Source organism: Leiobunum rupestre, chromosome 8 (assembly GCF_980474605.1).
Source record: "Leiobunum rupestre chromosome 8, qqLeiRupe1.1.hap1, whole genome shotgun sequence".
NCBI lineage: Eukaryota > Metazoa > Arthropoda > Arachnida > Opiliones > Sclerosomatidae > Leiobunum > Leiobunum rupestre.
The window spans coordinates 12661488-12678580 of NC_143391.1; the positions used below are offsets into that span (position 1 = coordinate 12661488).

General features: G+C 36.5%; 1 protein-coding gene across 4 annotated transcripts; it reads left to right on the forward strand.

Annotated features, from left to right (window-relative positions):
* Positions 1 to 65: 65 nt before the first annotated feature.
* me31B (ATP-dependent RNA helicase me31b) lies at positions 66 to 3810 on the forward strand. 4 transcript variants are annotated; one of them, XR_016472752.1, is made up of 8 exons: positions 66 to 198; positions 703 to 1010; positions 1080 to 1458; positions 1529 to 1746; positions 1802 to 1930; positions 1986 to 2166; positions 2232 to 2569; positions 2712 to 3810. XR_016472752.1 is itself a non-coding variant. In XM_090155095.1 (7 exons), exons 2-7 carry the CDS (start codon positions 840 to 842, stop codon positions 2513 to 2515), a joined length of 1362 nt encoding a protein of 453 aa, XP_090011221.1. In that variant the 5' UTR covers positions 66 to 198; positions 703 to 839; the 3' UTR covers positions 2516 to 3810. The 4 variants fall into 4 exon arrangements, 1 of the variants encoding a protein (XP_090011221.1); XR_016472754.1 differs by having other exon boundaries at positions 67 to 198; positions 878 to 1010; XR_016472753.1 differs by lacking the exon at positions 66 to 198 and adding an exon at positions 593 to 624.
* Positions 3811 to 17093: the final 13283 nt, after the last annotated feature.

Sequence of the window (17093 nt, forward strand, 5' to 3'; positions counted from 1 at the left end):
ATATTAAATAGAGGAAGTGGTAATCGTGACTACGTCACAGACAGTTTGTGATCCAGAAAATCTGGAATAAAATGGTAGCCATTTTCCGTTTAGGAGTTCTTTTCATTGTAGTTCTTTAATGAACGTTCATCCCTTTTCATCGAAACGAGAAGTCGTAAAATTGTTATAATATCGCCACATAAAGGAAAGATTTAATTGGTAATTATGATTTAGTTGTTTATTTTCCTGATGGTGCTAAGTTAAGTTTGTTTTCATTGGAGTATTTAGTTTGGCTAAAGGGGTCTAAAAAGTGCCTTTGCTTAAAGTTGGGCATTTATTATTTTCGCCGTTGGAGTGAAGTTTTAGTAAATAAACGTAGCACTTCCTAAAATTCGATATTTTAAACCTCTCATGTTGAGATCTTTACGTTTTAAGTAAAAGCCAATAATACCAATTTAGTAATAACATTATCCAATTGGAGCTTAGATGTGTAGATGACTTATAGGAGGATTTGGTTTACATAGGCCATTAGTAGTTGTAGTAAATCTTTTGCTTAGTGGATTTGAGAAATATTAACTATTTTAAATAACCCAGCAGACTGAATGCACTTATGTTTGAATTTTGTTAATAGAATTTAGGCCCCAGGTAATAATGAACCTTTGTCCTCTTGACCTTTAAATACTGGTCCTTGGTTATTTTTATTTTTATTTTTATCTTTCTTAGGGCTGGGAGAATTCATATGTGAAGGAGAGCTTTTACAAAGTTATTCTTCTACAGTTTCAGAGTCTTTTTTTTTATCAATATTTTTGCATTGGCTCGTAAGAGCGATGCTAGCTTATTAATTTTTGCGGTTCTCTACGATGGCAGCAGTCCAAGCTGAAAGTATAGTAAATTCTAGACACGGTACTGGCAGTCCAGCAGTAAATATGGAAAACTCTCTTAAAACTCAAAACAACGGTAGTCTTACAGAAGACATGGGTTGGAAAGCTCAGCTTAAAGTCCCAGCCCCAGATCGAAGGAAGAGAACAACGGTAAGTTTAATGGGGTTTGAAGTTATTTTATTTCTTATTGTTAACCCGCAAATCTTTATTTGTACCTAGGATGTTACTGATCGCAAAGGAAACGAGTTTGAAGACTTTTGTTTGCAAAGAGAACTTCTGATGGGAATATTTGAGAAAGGATGGGAGAAACCTTCTCCAATTCAAGAAGCTAGCATTCCTATTGCACTCTTGGGCAGAGATGTATTGGCCAGAGCCAAAAATGGCACAGGGAAGACTGGTGCTTACATTATTCCCACTCTTCAAAGGCTTGACACCACAAAGAATTACATTCAAGCTCTAGTAATAGTGCCGACGCGAGAATTGGCTCTGCAAACCAGTCAAATCTGCATTGAACTGTCTAAATACATTGGGGCCAGAGTTATGGTGACCACTGGTGGCACTAATCTTAAAGATGACATTATGCGTATTTATGAAAATGGTTGGTTGGTATTTTTCTTGGCCACACATTTAATGGTTTAATAACTTGTTTTATTTTTTCGAATATTCAGTTCACATTATCATCGCAACGCCTGGCAGAATATTAGATTTGATGGAGAAAAGAGTCGCTCAAATGGATAAGTGCGGTATGCTGGTCTTAGATGAAGCGGATAAACTTCTTTCCCAAGATTTCAAAGGAATGCTGGACAAAGTAATTGCGTATCTACCAAAGGATCGTCAGATATTGCTTTACTCAGCAACATTTCCATTGAGTGTCGAACATTTTATGGTAAGGAAAGAACAATAAGTTCATTACCCATTTATTTGTTTTGGTATCCTTTCAGCGAAAACATCTTCACGATCCGTATGAGATTAACTTGATGGATGAATTAACACTAAAAGGAGTGACCCAATATTACGCTTTTGTACAAGAACGTCAGAAGGTCCATTGCTTAAATACCCTCTTTTCTAAGGTAAATGATGATTTTATTATTCTAGCGCTGAAAGTAATACAAATCTTATTTTTAGTTGCAAATCAACCAGTCGATCATCTTCTGCAACTCCACTCAGCGTGTGGAACTTTTAGCGAAAAAGATTACAGAATTGGGATATTCTTGCTACTACATTCATGCCAAAATGTCCCAACAACATCGGAATAGGGTCTTCCATGATTTCAGAGCTGGATTATGTCGCAACTTGGTTTGCTCTGGTGCGTTTTAATGTTAATTATTCTAAACAGAATTTTAGTTAATACTTTAAAAAAAATTCCCATAGATCTGTTCACGAGAGGTATCGACATACAAGCTGTCAATGTGGTCATCAATTTTGACTTCCCCAAAATGGCAGAGACTTACCTCCACAGAATTGGCCGATCTGGACGATTTGGTCACTTGGGAATCGCTATCAATCTAATTACTTACGAAGATCGTTTTGCCCTCCATCGTATCGAGCAGGAGCTTGGCACCGAGATTAAGCCCATTCCAAAAGTTATTGACAAGAGCTTGTACGTGGCTGAATATCAATTTGATGATGAGGAAGAGGCAAATCTCAGCAAATAAGTTTTCAGAAGTGAAGTTGTATTTCCTTCTGCTGGGATTGGATGTTAACTTTCAGTGAGTCAGAATTTTTTATTTTTGAGTGACAAATCCTAGGCATTCCCAGTGTATACGTAAAATTAGATCAGACTTGCGAGAATTTGAGTGATACTGTTTTGAAACTTTACGGTTAAGTACATATAATGTGTTTCCTTGGCAGTTTCATTGTAAATACGCATAATCACCCCCAAGAGCCTGTGGTGTCTTACCCTCGCATCAATCCTGGATTTACAGTGTAAAAAATAACAAAACATCCCTCCATTATATAGAAGAATACGCCATAAAATATTATTTATTTAAGTTTATTTGGGGGCTATAAACGTATGAAGTTATCGACAATCTTTCAAGCCTCAGCATCGCAACTTCCGGCGTTTTAGTAAATTAGAAACTTTTCCCGACAAGATCTTGGGCTCTAGTTTTGTTTTATGGTGAAAAGTTTAAAGGCCAAATGGGGATTCATGATTTCGCATATGGAAAAAAAATATATATATAACTGAAAAAAAAACTGTAAGGTACTTACCAGGCTCTTGTCTCATTCGCTCATCTTTTGTTTTTTGTTCCATCAAATCATTGGGCAGTTTAAAAAAGATGAAATGAGGTGGTAATTGCCTAAGCTGTAAATAATAAATTGGAATTAGATTTAAAATATAAGAAAAACCAGAAAAGGGGGAAAAATTAGATTTGCGACTTCGGATCTCTATTGAGATGAAATTTGGAAGTTACAAATTAAATTTTTTTCATATTGGTTAAAGATAATTTATGCTACATACTGCACATTGAATAACATTGTCTCAAACCTCAATAGTTTATCCACTAAATAAGAATCCATTTAATGCGCGTAATGGTTAAATAACCGTGAAAGAGGATAAGATTTGTCAATGTTTAATCGGATAATTTTACTTCATCAGGGTAATTATCCGTGAAAGTCTTCTTACAATGTGCAGTTTGTATATTTTGTAGGTTTTTACACCTATTTTTGTAAGGTCGCAAGGCTTTCGACTCGAGCGAGGTTTAATTTTAATTTTCAGAGTTGAAATCTCCCCAGTTTTTTTAAGTTGCCCATTTACCCATTCCTTCCGGGGGAGTTGGGAATTTGCTAATAAAAAAGATGAATGCTATATTTTTATTTTTCTTTGATTTTAACTCTGTAAATGGTTTATGTTAAACCTCGTTATGGTTGAAATGTAAATAGTTTATTTGTGAAATTGTTATTTTTTATGGGAGGTGTAATGAAGGGTAACGCATTACGAGATACTGTATTAAATAAAAATGAATAACTAAATATACACAGTCCAAAGAGAAATGGTATAATTTGAGCTAGGCTAACAATGTGGGTCCACTTTACAAATATATAAGCACCATGTTTTCTTGGAAAAAAATTACATGTAATAACTAAGTAGTATGTGAAACGATGTTAAGACTTATGAGGAATTGAGTTATTTGTGCTACAGACTGAAAAATACCCATGTATAGAACTTAATAAAGCCTTCAGCCGCAAAAGTTGTGTATCGTAATGTGAATCTCGGAACTGAAAATGCGTTGAACTATCTTTTTTACCTCTCCAAATATTTGCCTCAGTGTTATAAAAAAGACTAAAGGAAGTAAACATTGAAAAAAAAACAGAGGAGGTGCGTGTGAAATAAGTGTTAGTCTTCAAATTTGAGGGTGTTTTGTAACCTACATGGCCCATTTTACGGAAAAGGTTCCTCGGAAAAAACCTGATGGACACTAATGTGTTTTGAAATGAAGACGGTTTATTATTTAGATATTTAACTCGTTGGTGGATAGATTCCACTTAAATTTTTATGTAAGATCTGCAAATTCCCATATTCCCCCAAAATAAGTGTACTCCCTCGGGCAATTTTTGAACATTTGCAGCCATGTATATTTAACATCCATTTTTCTAGTCCTTTTTGTTCAAAAATTGCGCAAGGTAGTTCCAAAAACAAGTTGAAACACTACCACTTATGGTTTTAAGACTTTAAATAAAAGATGTTGCGGAGTTTACCTATTTCTTATCTTAATTCCATATATGGTAGTTGTTGGGTGTAAGCCTTCTGGAAGAAATTTTTGGCCATCTTCCAGCACCCGTAGTTTTGACTTGTTCAAGTATTTAGGTAAACCAAATTGTCGTTTAAAATCTTGACAAATATTTAAGATCTCTGAAATTTCTGGCTCTGTACATTTTGTGAATGTATGTCGGAGTTAGATTTTGGTTTATGAGCCAATGCAAGAGTTTATTACTTTGGAAGTTGTAAAGTAAAGGATATTGCTGCCTAGTTTTCAAATGTAACTTCCAAAATATTAGCCTCTTAAAATGAAAGTAACATTTTTTGTTTATTGTAAAACAGCTTTTAACTAAAGCTCATTTTCTTTGCTTTAATCTTTAAAAAAAATAAAAATTGGTTTTCGCAATTGGCCAGACTTCAAAAGCAAGAAGTTATACAAAAAAATTAACAATTAAAGAATGTAACCGAAGCAAAAAATCCTTGTTTTTGACTGTAATAAAAAGCACTTCTTGCATATTTTCGTAATATTTTTTTATCGATCTATAGATTTTTCGCATTTTTTTTAATCGTATTTGAATGTTTTCTGTAATTTATCCCAAATATTTTGGTTTTATTCATCCAATTATCTCCTTTCCCCAATTCCGTCCCATCTTTCCTTCCCTGCGTAATGCCAAGCTCGCTTAAGCAAAGTCGATATCCTTCCTAATTAAGATGATAGGCAAATTTCCAGGTGTCTGGATGAACGTTAGCCTCTAATTTTCTATGGGGTAAAGGAGTCAAACCGATGCCGTAATAGTATAGAACTGTGGTACCAGGTGATCTTTTGTTTTTTCTTGTCGAGGTCGATAGTGCGAGTGTAGCTTTACAGTGTCCTTCCGCTCTGGTGTCGTAACCCCGAAGTGTATCTAGAAAGGATCTAGGTAGCTTCAGACTGCTGATCGTTCTCTAACAACTTCATTAAAGTTAATACTGTCGGTGCTTAGTTCTGATGTAGTAATCTTACTTTTACAGGTATTTCGGCAATGATATAAGAGTTTCCAGAGGCTTATGTGGAATAAAGAAGGTCGCTGTACCCTGAGCTTGGATGTTTGAGATCGACGGGGAAACGAGATAGTAGGCCGTAGATGAGACTCACCCGCTCTATTGATTTTCACCGGGAATTGTCTTTTTCCCAGACGACAATTTTTTATCCGTTTTGATAAATTACTTTTTAGTTCGCTTTTGACGCGGCTTTATTGGGCAATCCCTTTTCCATTTTAGAGGAAAATGATCTTTGTAAGCGACGGTGGCGGATCAGATTTCGAGCACCCCACTCTCTTATTACAATTTCTACTTCCGTGGAGCCTCGGGGAGTTGGCGAAATAAACAAATTCGGAGGATAAGCGCTACTGCCCTTCCCTTGTAACGTGTATTTTCGCGTCGAGTAATATTAAGGGGCGTCAGATCGTTGAAGTGGCAAATTCCAGCCAGGAGTAATGGGATAGCGAGTTGGTCGCGGGGGTTAGGCGTCGAGTGGTAACACCCTCTTGATTACCGACATTCCGCGAGTAGCCGAAGAGTATTTACTGGGGTCTAGATTGGACCACTAATGAATGGGTGGAGAGAGACGGTTTTTGTTTCCTCGTATCAGCTCGATGAAAAACGAGTTCGCCGGGCTGCGCCGTTTGATGGTCGATGCCCCTACTGTTTTAACGCGAGAGGTTTTAATTCCCGAGATAAGGTTTTTGGTATTTCGCGCGCCGTACGTCGAAAAGAATTTATCCGTAGCGTTGAATTCGCAAACACCCAACGGCCCGGCGATAAATCGCGACTGGCTCCGTCTTTCTCGTCTATTTCCTCCATCCGTTTCTCGGTAGGCTTATACGACAAAAAAGAGATATTTTCGAATTGCCTTCTCTCTTTAGAGAGATATCTCCGCGAATACCATAAACCCCGAAAGTAGCGAGCGGACTTGTAAACAGACTATCCAAAGACATTTATCACCATTTCTCGGCATCTTTACATACTTTATCGTATATGTTTGAGTCTTTAATCTTTTTCTCTCGCTGTCATCCGCACTCGCTCGCTCGCTTACTCTCTCCGGGCTTCTTTTACATCTCTTTCCAAAACTCCTTACTCCAATATTTGGTAAGAATATTTTCCGACAAGCCATCTCCTTTATCACGGACGGGATAAAGATCCCCCTTTCACGACTCAATCGTCTCTCCTTTTTGAAAGCTTCGAAGTTTGCCTTTACAAATTGTTAGTGTCGCCCGAGTGTATTCTTTAGCCGTCCAAACTATCACGACGAGAGATGTCCGCGCTGATTGAACGTAATAATGCAATTTCGACCAAAATAGCTACTTCAATTAATTTTTATACGAACTTGTTTTCGCCGAAACTGAGAATGAATGCTTTTATCGTAAAATTAGACAGCTATTACACTTACGATTTTCAATATTAAATTTTTAAGAAAGAAAAATTACCGACATTATTAATACAATCATAAGCCTATCAACCGCCGGGTGGATTTAGCGCTGTACTTTAGACAGTCGTTAGCTTGAACCAACACTGCCTTTCGATTCAAACTTAGGGTTGATAGGCTTATGATACAATAGTTAATAAAAAGACTTAGACTTGGACGTTAAAATTTGATTATATATTGTCTATCATGCCGTAGTCACTTTTATGGTAAAGAGAAGGGTCATTGTGTCCGCCTTTTTTAAATGCCGTATAATTGCAGTCAAGTTTGAATTTAATTTCGCAAGAAAAGCGTTTTAATGAGCGATAATGCCCGATTCTGCTCGTCCGAGCGTTTCCTTCGGTCATCTTATCTTCTCATCGCCCCCCCCCCCTAATTGTTCTCGCTCAAACTTTTTCTCTCTTTTCGAGAAAGTCAACTTTAATTAAAAAAGTGAAGCTGACAGAACCAATTAGGCTGTCAACGACAGAGCGGAATCTTCGGCGACTTCACTTTTTCAACTATTCCCCTTCTGTTCGTCGCTTTCTGGAGTCCATCCATCCTTAAAAATCGTCCCATCCTTGGGCGCATTTTCTTATTATTAACCCTTTCAAAAGCCCCGTTTATCCAACAAACCCGCTCATCCGTATTGCAAAAGTTGGAATAGTTATGGGCATATAATATGTTAGGTCTACTATTTAAATGGATGATAACTTCCATCGCCCTACACCCAAGGGCTACAATATTTGCTAATCCCTTCTAAGGCTTTTACCATCTTCGGCACTTCTTAGTGATTTGTTGCGCAGGTAATTCCTCAAATTGTTGGGGTTCTTCCGTAGAGAAAATACTTCAAAAAACGTAGAAGAAAAAAAAAACACATTTCTTGAAGCATTGAAGCTAAAGTTCATTATTTTAATCATCTTTTAGACAAATTAGAAAAAAATACATTTCAAACTTGAGAGTTCGAATATAAAAAAATAAAACGTACGACGGTCTGAATGAATGTGTTAAGTTTGTTAAATTGTTTGAGATATATAGAGCAACCTAAAACACCGGTGACATAACCAATATATATCCACGTTCATACTTATGACCTTACTTAGAATTAAAATTAAGCAACGTAATTGCAATTCTAGGTTATAAGGAAACCACAGCTATCCAAAAATATAACTTTCATGAAAATCGGAATTAAATTAAGGAACAAAAATTGGGGTCCCGTAAATTACCTCGAAAACCCTTCTTAAAATTAATATTTACTGATATAACCGAAGGGATAGTTCCGCTGAATCCAAACCTATCCAATAATATTTTTTTAACGTTATCGGACTTATATTTAATATAAAATATCTACCACATAAAGCGTAACCACCGAAAATATTAAATTGCGCAAATGCCCAACTTTTAGGGCTCCGATTTGAAAACTTTAAGAAGGCTATCAATGGCGATGTATGTACATTCGAAGGAAATATCATTGACTCTTCTAGCCCTAACCGTTGAAGAGATATGCGCGACACGGCGGCATCGGCATCGGCTACACTGTACGTGAAACTAATACACACAAATCCTTAGGATTGTATGTAAAAACCATGATGGAAACGTGACTCCTATGATTAGAAATTAAATTATTTTCTTGCATTTGCGACTGAAATCAATCTAGGTGGCGCAGCTGCACCAGGCTCTTCCGAGGTAGCGCTTATGATTGAGCATTGGCTATTGTCAAATTAGATTAAAATACCTAAATTTTGCGTTGTCTAGGAAACACAAAACAGTGTAATAAATATAAAATAAATGGAATGCAAATATTAACCTTTTATAGACTCTATTTCATCCATCATAACCCTCTACTATACGCAATTGCGTGTCATAAAAAGTCCTTGCGCTACTGGAGGGCTGCCAAACGCTAATAGTCCAAACTTCAAAAATTGCAACCGGGCCGAATTTTGGCAGGCACCTTCATTAAATCATAATATGTAAAATGTCAAAAGTCCCCATCAATGTTTTAAGGCGGGAAATAGGTCCGCCAAATTGGTTTTTTTCTAATATCTTCGTTTGTATTGTATTTACCCAATTACGAAAATTAGGGCCCGGCGTTTTTCTACAATGAGCTATCCTTTTTGCACAATCAGAGTTAGAACGTTGTACACCCTTTACAATTTGGCGCCTTCCGTGATTAAAAACGCGGCCGCCGCTCTCCTTCGCATTTCCGTGAATTTACGTTGCGTTTCTATCCATGTAGCCGCGTTTAAAATGTATAACTCGGCTAGCTATTGATGATTCTGAAATAAAACGCTTGAAATGAAGCTACTGTGATGGTTAAGCGTCGATTGAATACTTTGATAGAAGCGAATTAATGCGCAATGTAACTTCAATTAAAATCCATAGAGTGTCATAAGGATTACCTCCACAAGACCAGTATTAATGTTTTCCAAAGGAAACTCGATATTGCGCAAAAACGTTGGACAAAAACGTGGCCAACAGACTCCAGTGCATGGTAACAAATTCACGGGATTACGAAGGAGAGCGACGCGGCAGTCGCGTTTTAGTAAAGGAAGGTGCCAAATAGGCGAAAATATGAAGTAAATTTGGTCTTAACCAACTTGCTAAAATGTGAAAACAAAATCACGTGACTACCATATCACAGCCAACTTCGACTCGGTAACTCTTGTTCATAGTTGGCCGTGTGATGGTAAAGAATAAAATTATTCCTTCCAGATACTGCAGAAAGCTAATTAACTTCCTCCTTTCTATTACAAGATGTTTTAAATAAGAGTAATAATAATTATCTAATTTAGATGAATCGATCAAAATTTAAACCGTAATTAGCAAAAGAAAATGAGCAATAATTCGTATTTCCTAGGATAGATGGCGCTGCAGTTCACCACAAAGTAACGTGACTATCATCTTTTCAGCCTCTCTGAACTTTATAGTTTCGCCTAACCATGGGCAAACTACATCTTGCCAACGGCCTAACAACGTCAAAACTGGGATTTGTTGTTTAATATGTGCCTCAACAATAGCCTCCACACTCAACGCCCAAGTCCATTGCACTAGTTCGATTGTCATGAAATCTTAGAAAGCTAACGTTTTCCTTTATATATAGAATAATTTAATTAATAGTAAAATATATTCAAAAGGTTGCAGTGACATTGTTTTAGACATTGAAAAATTTGCAAATGAGTGGGCCTTATATAAAAAACACGAGGATTCATATTACGAATTTCTTTAAAAAGTCACGTACCTCGACTTCCTTGACTTTAATTGCTCTCACGTAGCGCGGTATAGCCACTCAAAATCCATTTTCGACCAGATTATTAAGTTCGCACGTACGCCGCGAGCAAACTGGGCGCTGTGTAACTTCCAGGTATCGATGGCCAGAAATCTCTTTCGGCAGATAATTTTTTGCTCGAGGCCTATTAAATATTAAATCTTTCCTAATGAAAACTGACGCTCATTTCGGCGAAATAATGAAAAAAAAAAAATAATAAAAGAAAATCAACTATTATAAACACTGGATTCGTTCCTGAAGGTATTTATTGAAGTTTGAGAAAAAACGCGTTTTCACTAGTATTAAACTTGGTAGTCAATGTGCCAACGAAAAGAGATAAATTACTTAATTGCTGGTCCTCAGTAGCTTAAGTATAGTGTTTCGTCTATGTATACAAAGTTTAAAGCCTCTTTAACCGACTGTAATCGTACTGCTGTGCAACTGGAGTTATAAGTAGACTCCTTGAATTGTTTATCGCGCACGTGCTGAGAAAACGGAAAATGCCCATTTATCTACGAACTATTTTATTGGCCCTTTTTTTGGTCTTTTCAATTGTGCACGTCCACGTGTTACAGCACGCTAAAAGGATGTTACAAGGAAAACGTGTAGTTAGATACTCCCCCTGAACTATTTTTTTCGGTGAAGCATGGACCAATAATTTAGAGGGACTCACTTCATCCTTATTTTTACACGGTAGTTGTGATCAGAAATCGACAAAAAAAATCCAAGAACTTTAAAAACTCAAGTGAAAAATTGCAGTTCTTGGACATGTATCAGGTTTTTGGAGCAATATTGGTGCTGATGAAATTTGATATGTCATTAGAGGTGAAAATCCAAATGGTAACCGTAGATTTATACTTATTATTAAAGTTTAAAGTTACTTTCAAGTTTCAACCGTTATCAGTTGATCTTAGCAAAGGTCATATAATGATAACGAAGATTTTTACACCGACTACACATGCTCTGTGGCACGTGTTGCTCGCCGTTATTAAATAGAAGTGGGAAAAGCTTGTGTTGTGTGGCGAAATCTTCAGCAGAATTGTTTAGCCAATCGTCGTTAGTTTGTTTAACTACATATTTTAAGAAGTAGTATTTAACAAGTCGTAAACTATGGTAAATAACGTTATTGTATGAGATTAAAAGGCTGTAAATATGGTAGATAATGTTAATTACTAAGTTACCATTAATATTTTACAAAATTACCTACACGGTTTGTAAGTTAAATAAAATTTAAAAAGTGTAAAGTGCGAATTACATTTAAAGCTTTTCATATTTAATGATTTTTTAATTTAATCAAATATTATTCAGCATTTACCATTTTTTGCCCAAATGCCTTTTAGAACATAGTCGTACTGACTTGTTTATTCTTTTACGATTACCTTAATTTTCAATGGCTGCCCTGCGTTTTCAGTTTCAGACCGGGAAATATCTCCCTCTGCTGGTCTGTGATACCATATGTAACATAATCACTCATAAGTATGCCATAAAAGCATTTTACTTAATGAAACCTTGTTCAAGGGATATGACGTAAATTACGTCACTTACAATTCCGTGACGAAATACGCGTCATCAACTTTACTGATGGGAAACGGAAGTTAGTGAGAATTCCTCGCGCGTTTCTGGCTTTGCCCATGTCAAGTTTAGCTCGTGCTTCGCGATCACGTGATTTCATTTCCATGGTAACCTTTTCAATAGCGCAAGGATTATAAGCACTTTTGCATTTTTGGGTCCGCTTAATGTATGTTCCGCGTGAAACAAGGTCTCATTGATTTTTTTCAATGGAAATGTTATACAGAGGCATACTTATGAGTAATTATGTTACATATGGTGATACTTATACAAGTGCCATTAGTTATCATAATATTGATATAGATATCATCAAAAGTTCGTATTAACCCCTCGAAGGTGTTTATTATGAACTTCTGATATTCGGAAATATTATAAAATGTTCATAGTCAATAAATGGTGCATCGTAATGTACAGCCTTTTTACAATCTTATATAATTTTAGCGGTCATTAGATGCCGCGATGAGGCACAGGTATATTTTCCCATCCATTTACTACATTTTCCCCACCAGAAGCAGACTACGCTTGTCACGAACGTGTTGAACTTCGTTGTATGTCAGGCCATGGACCAAGAATGGCGCCATTTTGTCAAAATTGACCGTGAACGTTCCATTTTCTCTAGGAAACTAAGTCTGAAATCGACTTCAGCGACGACGAGTTTGTCCACATTGAACTAAAATTAACCCTGATTTTCCTATTCGCAGTATTAACGCGTGCTTTTTAAAGTCGGAACAGTGAGTACCCTTATATTCTTGGTCCATAGCCAGGGATAGTGTAGTAGTGCGCTGACCTGTTTATAAAAAGATACGGGTACAGCGGCAGCTTTAAGCATATTTTATTACAAGATCTTGTTTTTAAAACTAGCTTGGTAACTTGATAAATTAAAGGCTTGATGAAGTCTTAAGTGTACATCAAATGAAGGACTCATAACTTTCATGATCATTGCCATGAAAGTATTTGTCTAAACCATTATCTTGTAACATACTTTTGACGTGCAAATTTGAACAAAATAAATAAACGAAAATTTAGTTTTCCGTTTTCTCAGAGCATGCGCGGTTAAAAATTCAACTTCGAAATGTCTAATTCTGATAATACTACATATTGTAGTAGAAATCAGAAGCTTCTACATGTTCTAAGCCACTAAAGATTATTAAACCTCATTGTTCAGTTGATCATCGTGAAGTGAATTGTTTAGCCATTACCGTAAACAATTTTTAAACATTTTTAACACATTCGGAATCGGGAGTTAGATACTATTGATCAAAGGGGATTTAGGGGTCAATGGAGGTAAGTGTGATAAAATTTTTTTTGCGAGTTTACTTGAAATTACTCCTAAACTAAAAATAGCACCCCCTTAAGAATTGGTACCATTAATACGGCCACTATATCCTACACAACTACAAATCAAATTTAATATCCAATAAATAGTTATTTAAATATTAATTATTTAATTTAACTCTGTTACTGATCACACTTACCCCCAAAATGCGGGGCAAGTGTGATAGGGGGGGGGGTAATTGTCATCACGTGAAATCCTTGACCAATCGCAATGAAATTACATAAAGAGGTTAAATATCGTGTCCCAATAAAGCTATATTTGTTTCGTAGCTCTTAAATAATACATTTTTAAACTAAAGTACCCTGATGCTTATATAGCTAGCTAAAGCTGAACCTTTCCTTCTTTAGTAAGTTTACACCAAGAAAATTATAAAAAGTTGTCTTATAATCCAGAAATTATTTTACCAAAATTTAACATTGATTAACTGATCACACTGCAAATTTAGAAAGAGTTTTTCCAGATTAAATTTTGAAAACCTCCAATTATTAGCAAAAATACAAAATTTTCCCAGCAGGTAAAACGATAAGCAAACTACAAAATACCAAAATATGAAACCAGTTTGCCAGTTAGGAAAAAAGTAACAGAACTTTTCTTTTGGGCATAAAATCTCTAAACACAAGTAGAAGAGTATAACGTTTATTCAACTAAAAGTTTTAAAAACTAAATTTAATTTAAATTAATATTAAAAATATACAAAATGTGTATAATTAAGTATATTTCAATATCCATTCATCAAATATTTTATTATAATAGTATTTAGCGAAATAATAGGGGGTGATCACACTTACCTCCATTGACCATATTATAAACGTAATATTACGCATACTGGCGATAATATAATGACTTATTTCAGGATACTCTCGCCTTTTCTTTATCTTAAAAGAACATAGTTTTATCCAAAGAAGATCCTCAATATTTGTAGATATAGAGAAATCGTGAAGGGGTAATTTTATTTTTACGATTCAGGCTAGGGTAAATTCGCCGTTAAATGCAAAGCACTGCTTCCCAGAGTGTATGTATGGCCGCTCTCAATATTTTTATCGCTACCGGAAACTTTACGAAAAGAGACCACGGAACTACCAGAATGGATTGGTCTAGCGCCGACTATCGCCCTATTTTTTTCTCGATGGTTGTCTTAAAAGTTGTCCCATAATTCCTGACTGATTTTCGGCTTGGCTATAGCAGTCTTGTCCGGGGGATCTGGAGGAAAGTTCCGCCAAACTATGACCATTAACCGCCTTTTTATGGCTCGTAAAAGTAAAGCGAGGAAATTCTTGGCGCTCAAGTACTAAACCACCATCGTCGTCCTCAGGGTGGTTTCTTCCCGAGGTCTTTATGGAGTTGGCCATCGCGCGTCCCCTTTGCGAGAGATCCTCGAATAACCCGGCACGACTGATCCGTACAGCCACTACGGGCGAGTTGACTCTCTCTTTAAAATGAAAATGTATTGACTCAATTCGGCGTTCCTCCTTGGCCACACGGATGGCCCGTGTCTTTATCGAAGCAGCGCCCCGCCGAGAGCTTATCCTCAATTTCCGTGATGAATATTGGTCATTGGCGGCGCTGGGGAAAGATAATAGAATGGTTCAAAGGTCGATTGACCCTTAGACCGAGAGCAGACGGTGGGAACGCTGATGAGGTCGTTTCTTATTAGGCAACCAGGGTTATTCAACTTTTAGCGGGTTGAAGTACGACGTATTACGGGTAATAGAAACGCGTGCCCCGCAATAAGTTAGACTTTCTTCCCCGCAACCTGGATGAATAAGGGGGTATTTTATGTTTATATGTCAACAGCGCCCTCTATTGTGGATAAATAGAAGCTTGCTAAAAACAAGTAAACCATTTTGGGATCTATTAATTATAAAAATAATTTATAAAACTGTATTTTCTTTTATAACTTATATACAAATATTTTCAGTTAACATTTATTTAAAATTATAACTGTCGTTACTCATTGTAATTAAGCTAGATGGCGCTTTCGTGCAATACCGATAAAAGAGGGGGAATTTAGGGAAAGCCAGTAGGACCGAATTTGAATAAAACTGATACAATGTTGTGTTGGACAGACGCACACGAAAGTAGCATAAGCTGTGTCGAAATCGTGAGTCCTGCACGCGAACTTTGCCCTCCCTTTACTTTGTTTTTGTTTACGAGAGAAACTCTACGCAGTTGCTCGCGAGTTATTAAACGAAGTGTATGGCAATTTATTCTTTTGAGTATTAAACTTAGTTCTTTATTGTTAAAACTTTGGTATTTCTTATTTCGAATATATAACTACACCTGTTACGATCCATTATTAACATGATGGTCATTTATAAATTTGTGCCGGTGGGGATTTCTGTTCAATAATCCCGCTAATTTCACTGACGGTACACGATATTTATTACTAAATGATACGGAAGAAGAATAGAAGTAATAGAGAGGTTAAGCAACGGCCCAAAGACGTTTTAAATGGATCTTACAGGCGTTTCTTGATAGAAGGTGAACTTACCGTTTCGTCACTGAAGAACCGTGGAAGCTTATTTTTTACTCTTCGTATTGTCGGCTGCTTAACTTCTCTAATAAAGGATTTAGCGCTTGCGAAGTTGGCTATGGGGGTTCTTTGATTATCATTCAAATATTTGGCCCTATACTCTGGGCAAACGCGACTTTTTTCATTTCTTCGGTGATAGTTTCTGGAAAGGTCGGTCCATCCGCGAGTAATTAGAGAGGACGCGCTTGGTCTCTCTTTCTCTCTCTTTAATTAAGACACCTGAAGCGCGAAAGAGTTGGTTCCTCTTCCAATATCAAGTTCTTTGTGAACTGAAGAAAAGTAATAGAAGGCCGAGCGTGTGTTTGTGGACTAAGAGAAAAAAAATTACTCGGCAAAACTGTCGTCTCCTCTTGCATCTTAAGAAGCTGAATAACCTTCACAAAATGGAAATAATTCCCAAAAGGGAGCTACAAACAGGGACCAACTTTTGGAATTTGGCCTGGAAATCTTCCTAAGATTGCTTCGTTTTGTTCGTTTCGGGATTTGGGATGTCTGGTAAAGGAAATCGCTTGTGATTATTATCAGAAAATTATAAACGTATTCACTTGGAATGTCCCAGATAACACCTGAGATTTTAATCTTGAAATTTAAAAAGTAAGAAAATTAAAGAATCTGTATGTATATAAAAAATAAGGGAATATTAATCGAGAAAAAGGACCTAGATACATACCAAATAGGTGGGACTTTAAGTTAAAGGGGAACGACCAAGCTTTTCCAAATATGGCCTTATTTCCGTATCAAAAGATTAACAAGACGTTCAATATACTAACACGTACCTTATTTTGTCTTGAAAAAATAGCTTTTGGCCCAAAAAATTGAAACGAAAAATAACGCCAGGTGTTTGGGTTTGAATTTTAGCCGCCATCTTAGGGGCTGCCGCCAGCGCCCCTAACCCCGTATGAGCGATTTGCGAACTATCCTAAATTTTTAAATCGCGCTATTTAAGCTTAATTATCTTATAACTGGAACGCGCCGCGCGTGCAAAAAATTTTGGCGTCTTCAGCAGCGCGCACTTTTACGTTGTTTTTCTGTCTCACTGACTTCTCACCAGGTGTCGCGGCGGACGCGCGCTTTTCGATTTCCCGAAATTGAATAAAATAATAATAATCAGCTAGGCTAATACCCAAGGCACCACCTTAGGCCTAAGTCTTTATTTTATTAAAAATTATCCACTCAATATTCTTGATGCGGTTTTCGCCATAAATTTTAGATTTTAATGGGCTATAGTGCTATCTAACTGTTTAAAGCTTGACCGTTCGCCTTTAAGAAAAAATTATAATTTTTGGACAGATGTATTGGTTTGAATCCCAATGTAGTTATTAGATAGGTCTTGAAATGGTATACTATTACTAAATCTGGCAAAATTTTATAAACATTACTCGTTAAATTA

Bases quoted from the DNA above. Each gene is read 5' to 3' on its own strand.
- me31B (XM_090155095.1), top strand. From the start codon at position 840: ATGGCAGCAGTCCAAGCTGAAAGTATAGTAAATTCTAGACACGGTACT. The intron at 1,931-1,985 runs GTAAATGATGAT...TCTTATTTTTAG, and splicing joins TAAATACCCTCTTTTCTAAG to TTGCAAATCAACCAGTCGAT. The intron at 2,167-2,231 runs GTGCGTTTTAAT...AAATTCCCATAG, and splicing joins TCGCAACTTGGTTTGCTCTG to ATCTGTTCACGAGAGGTATC.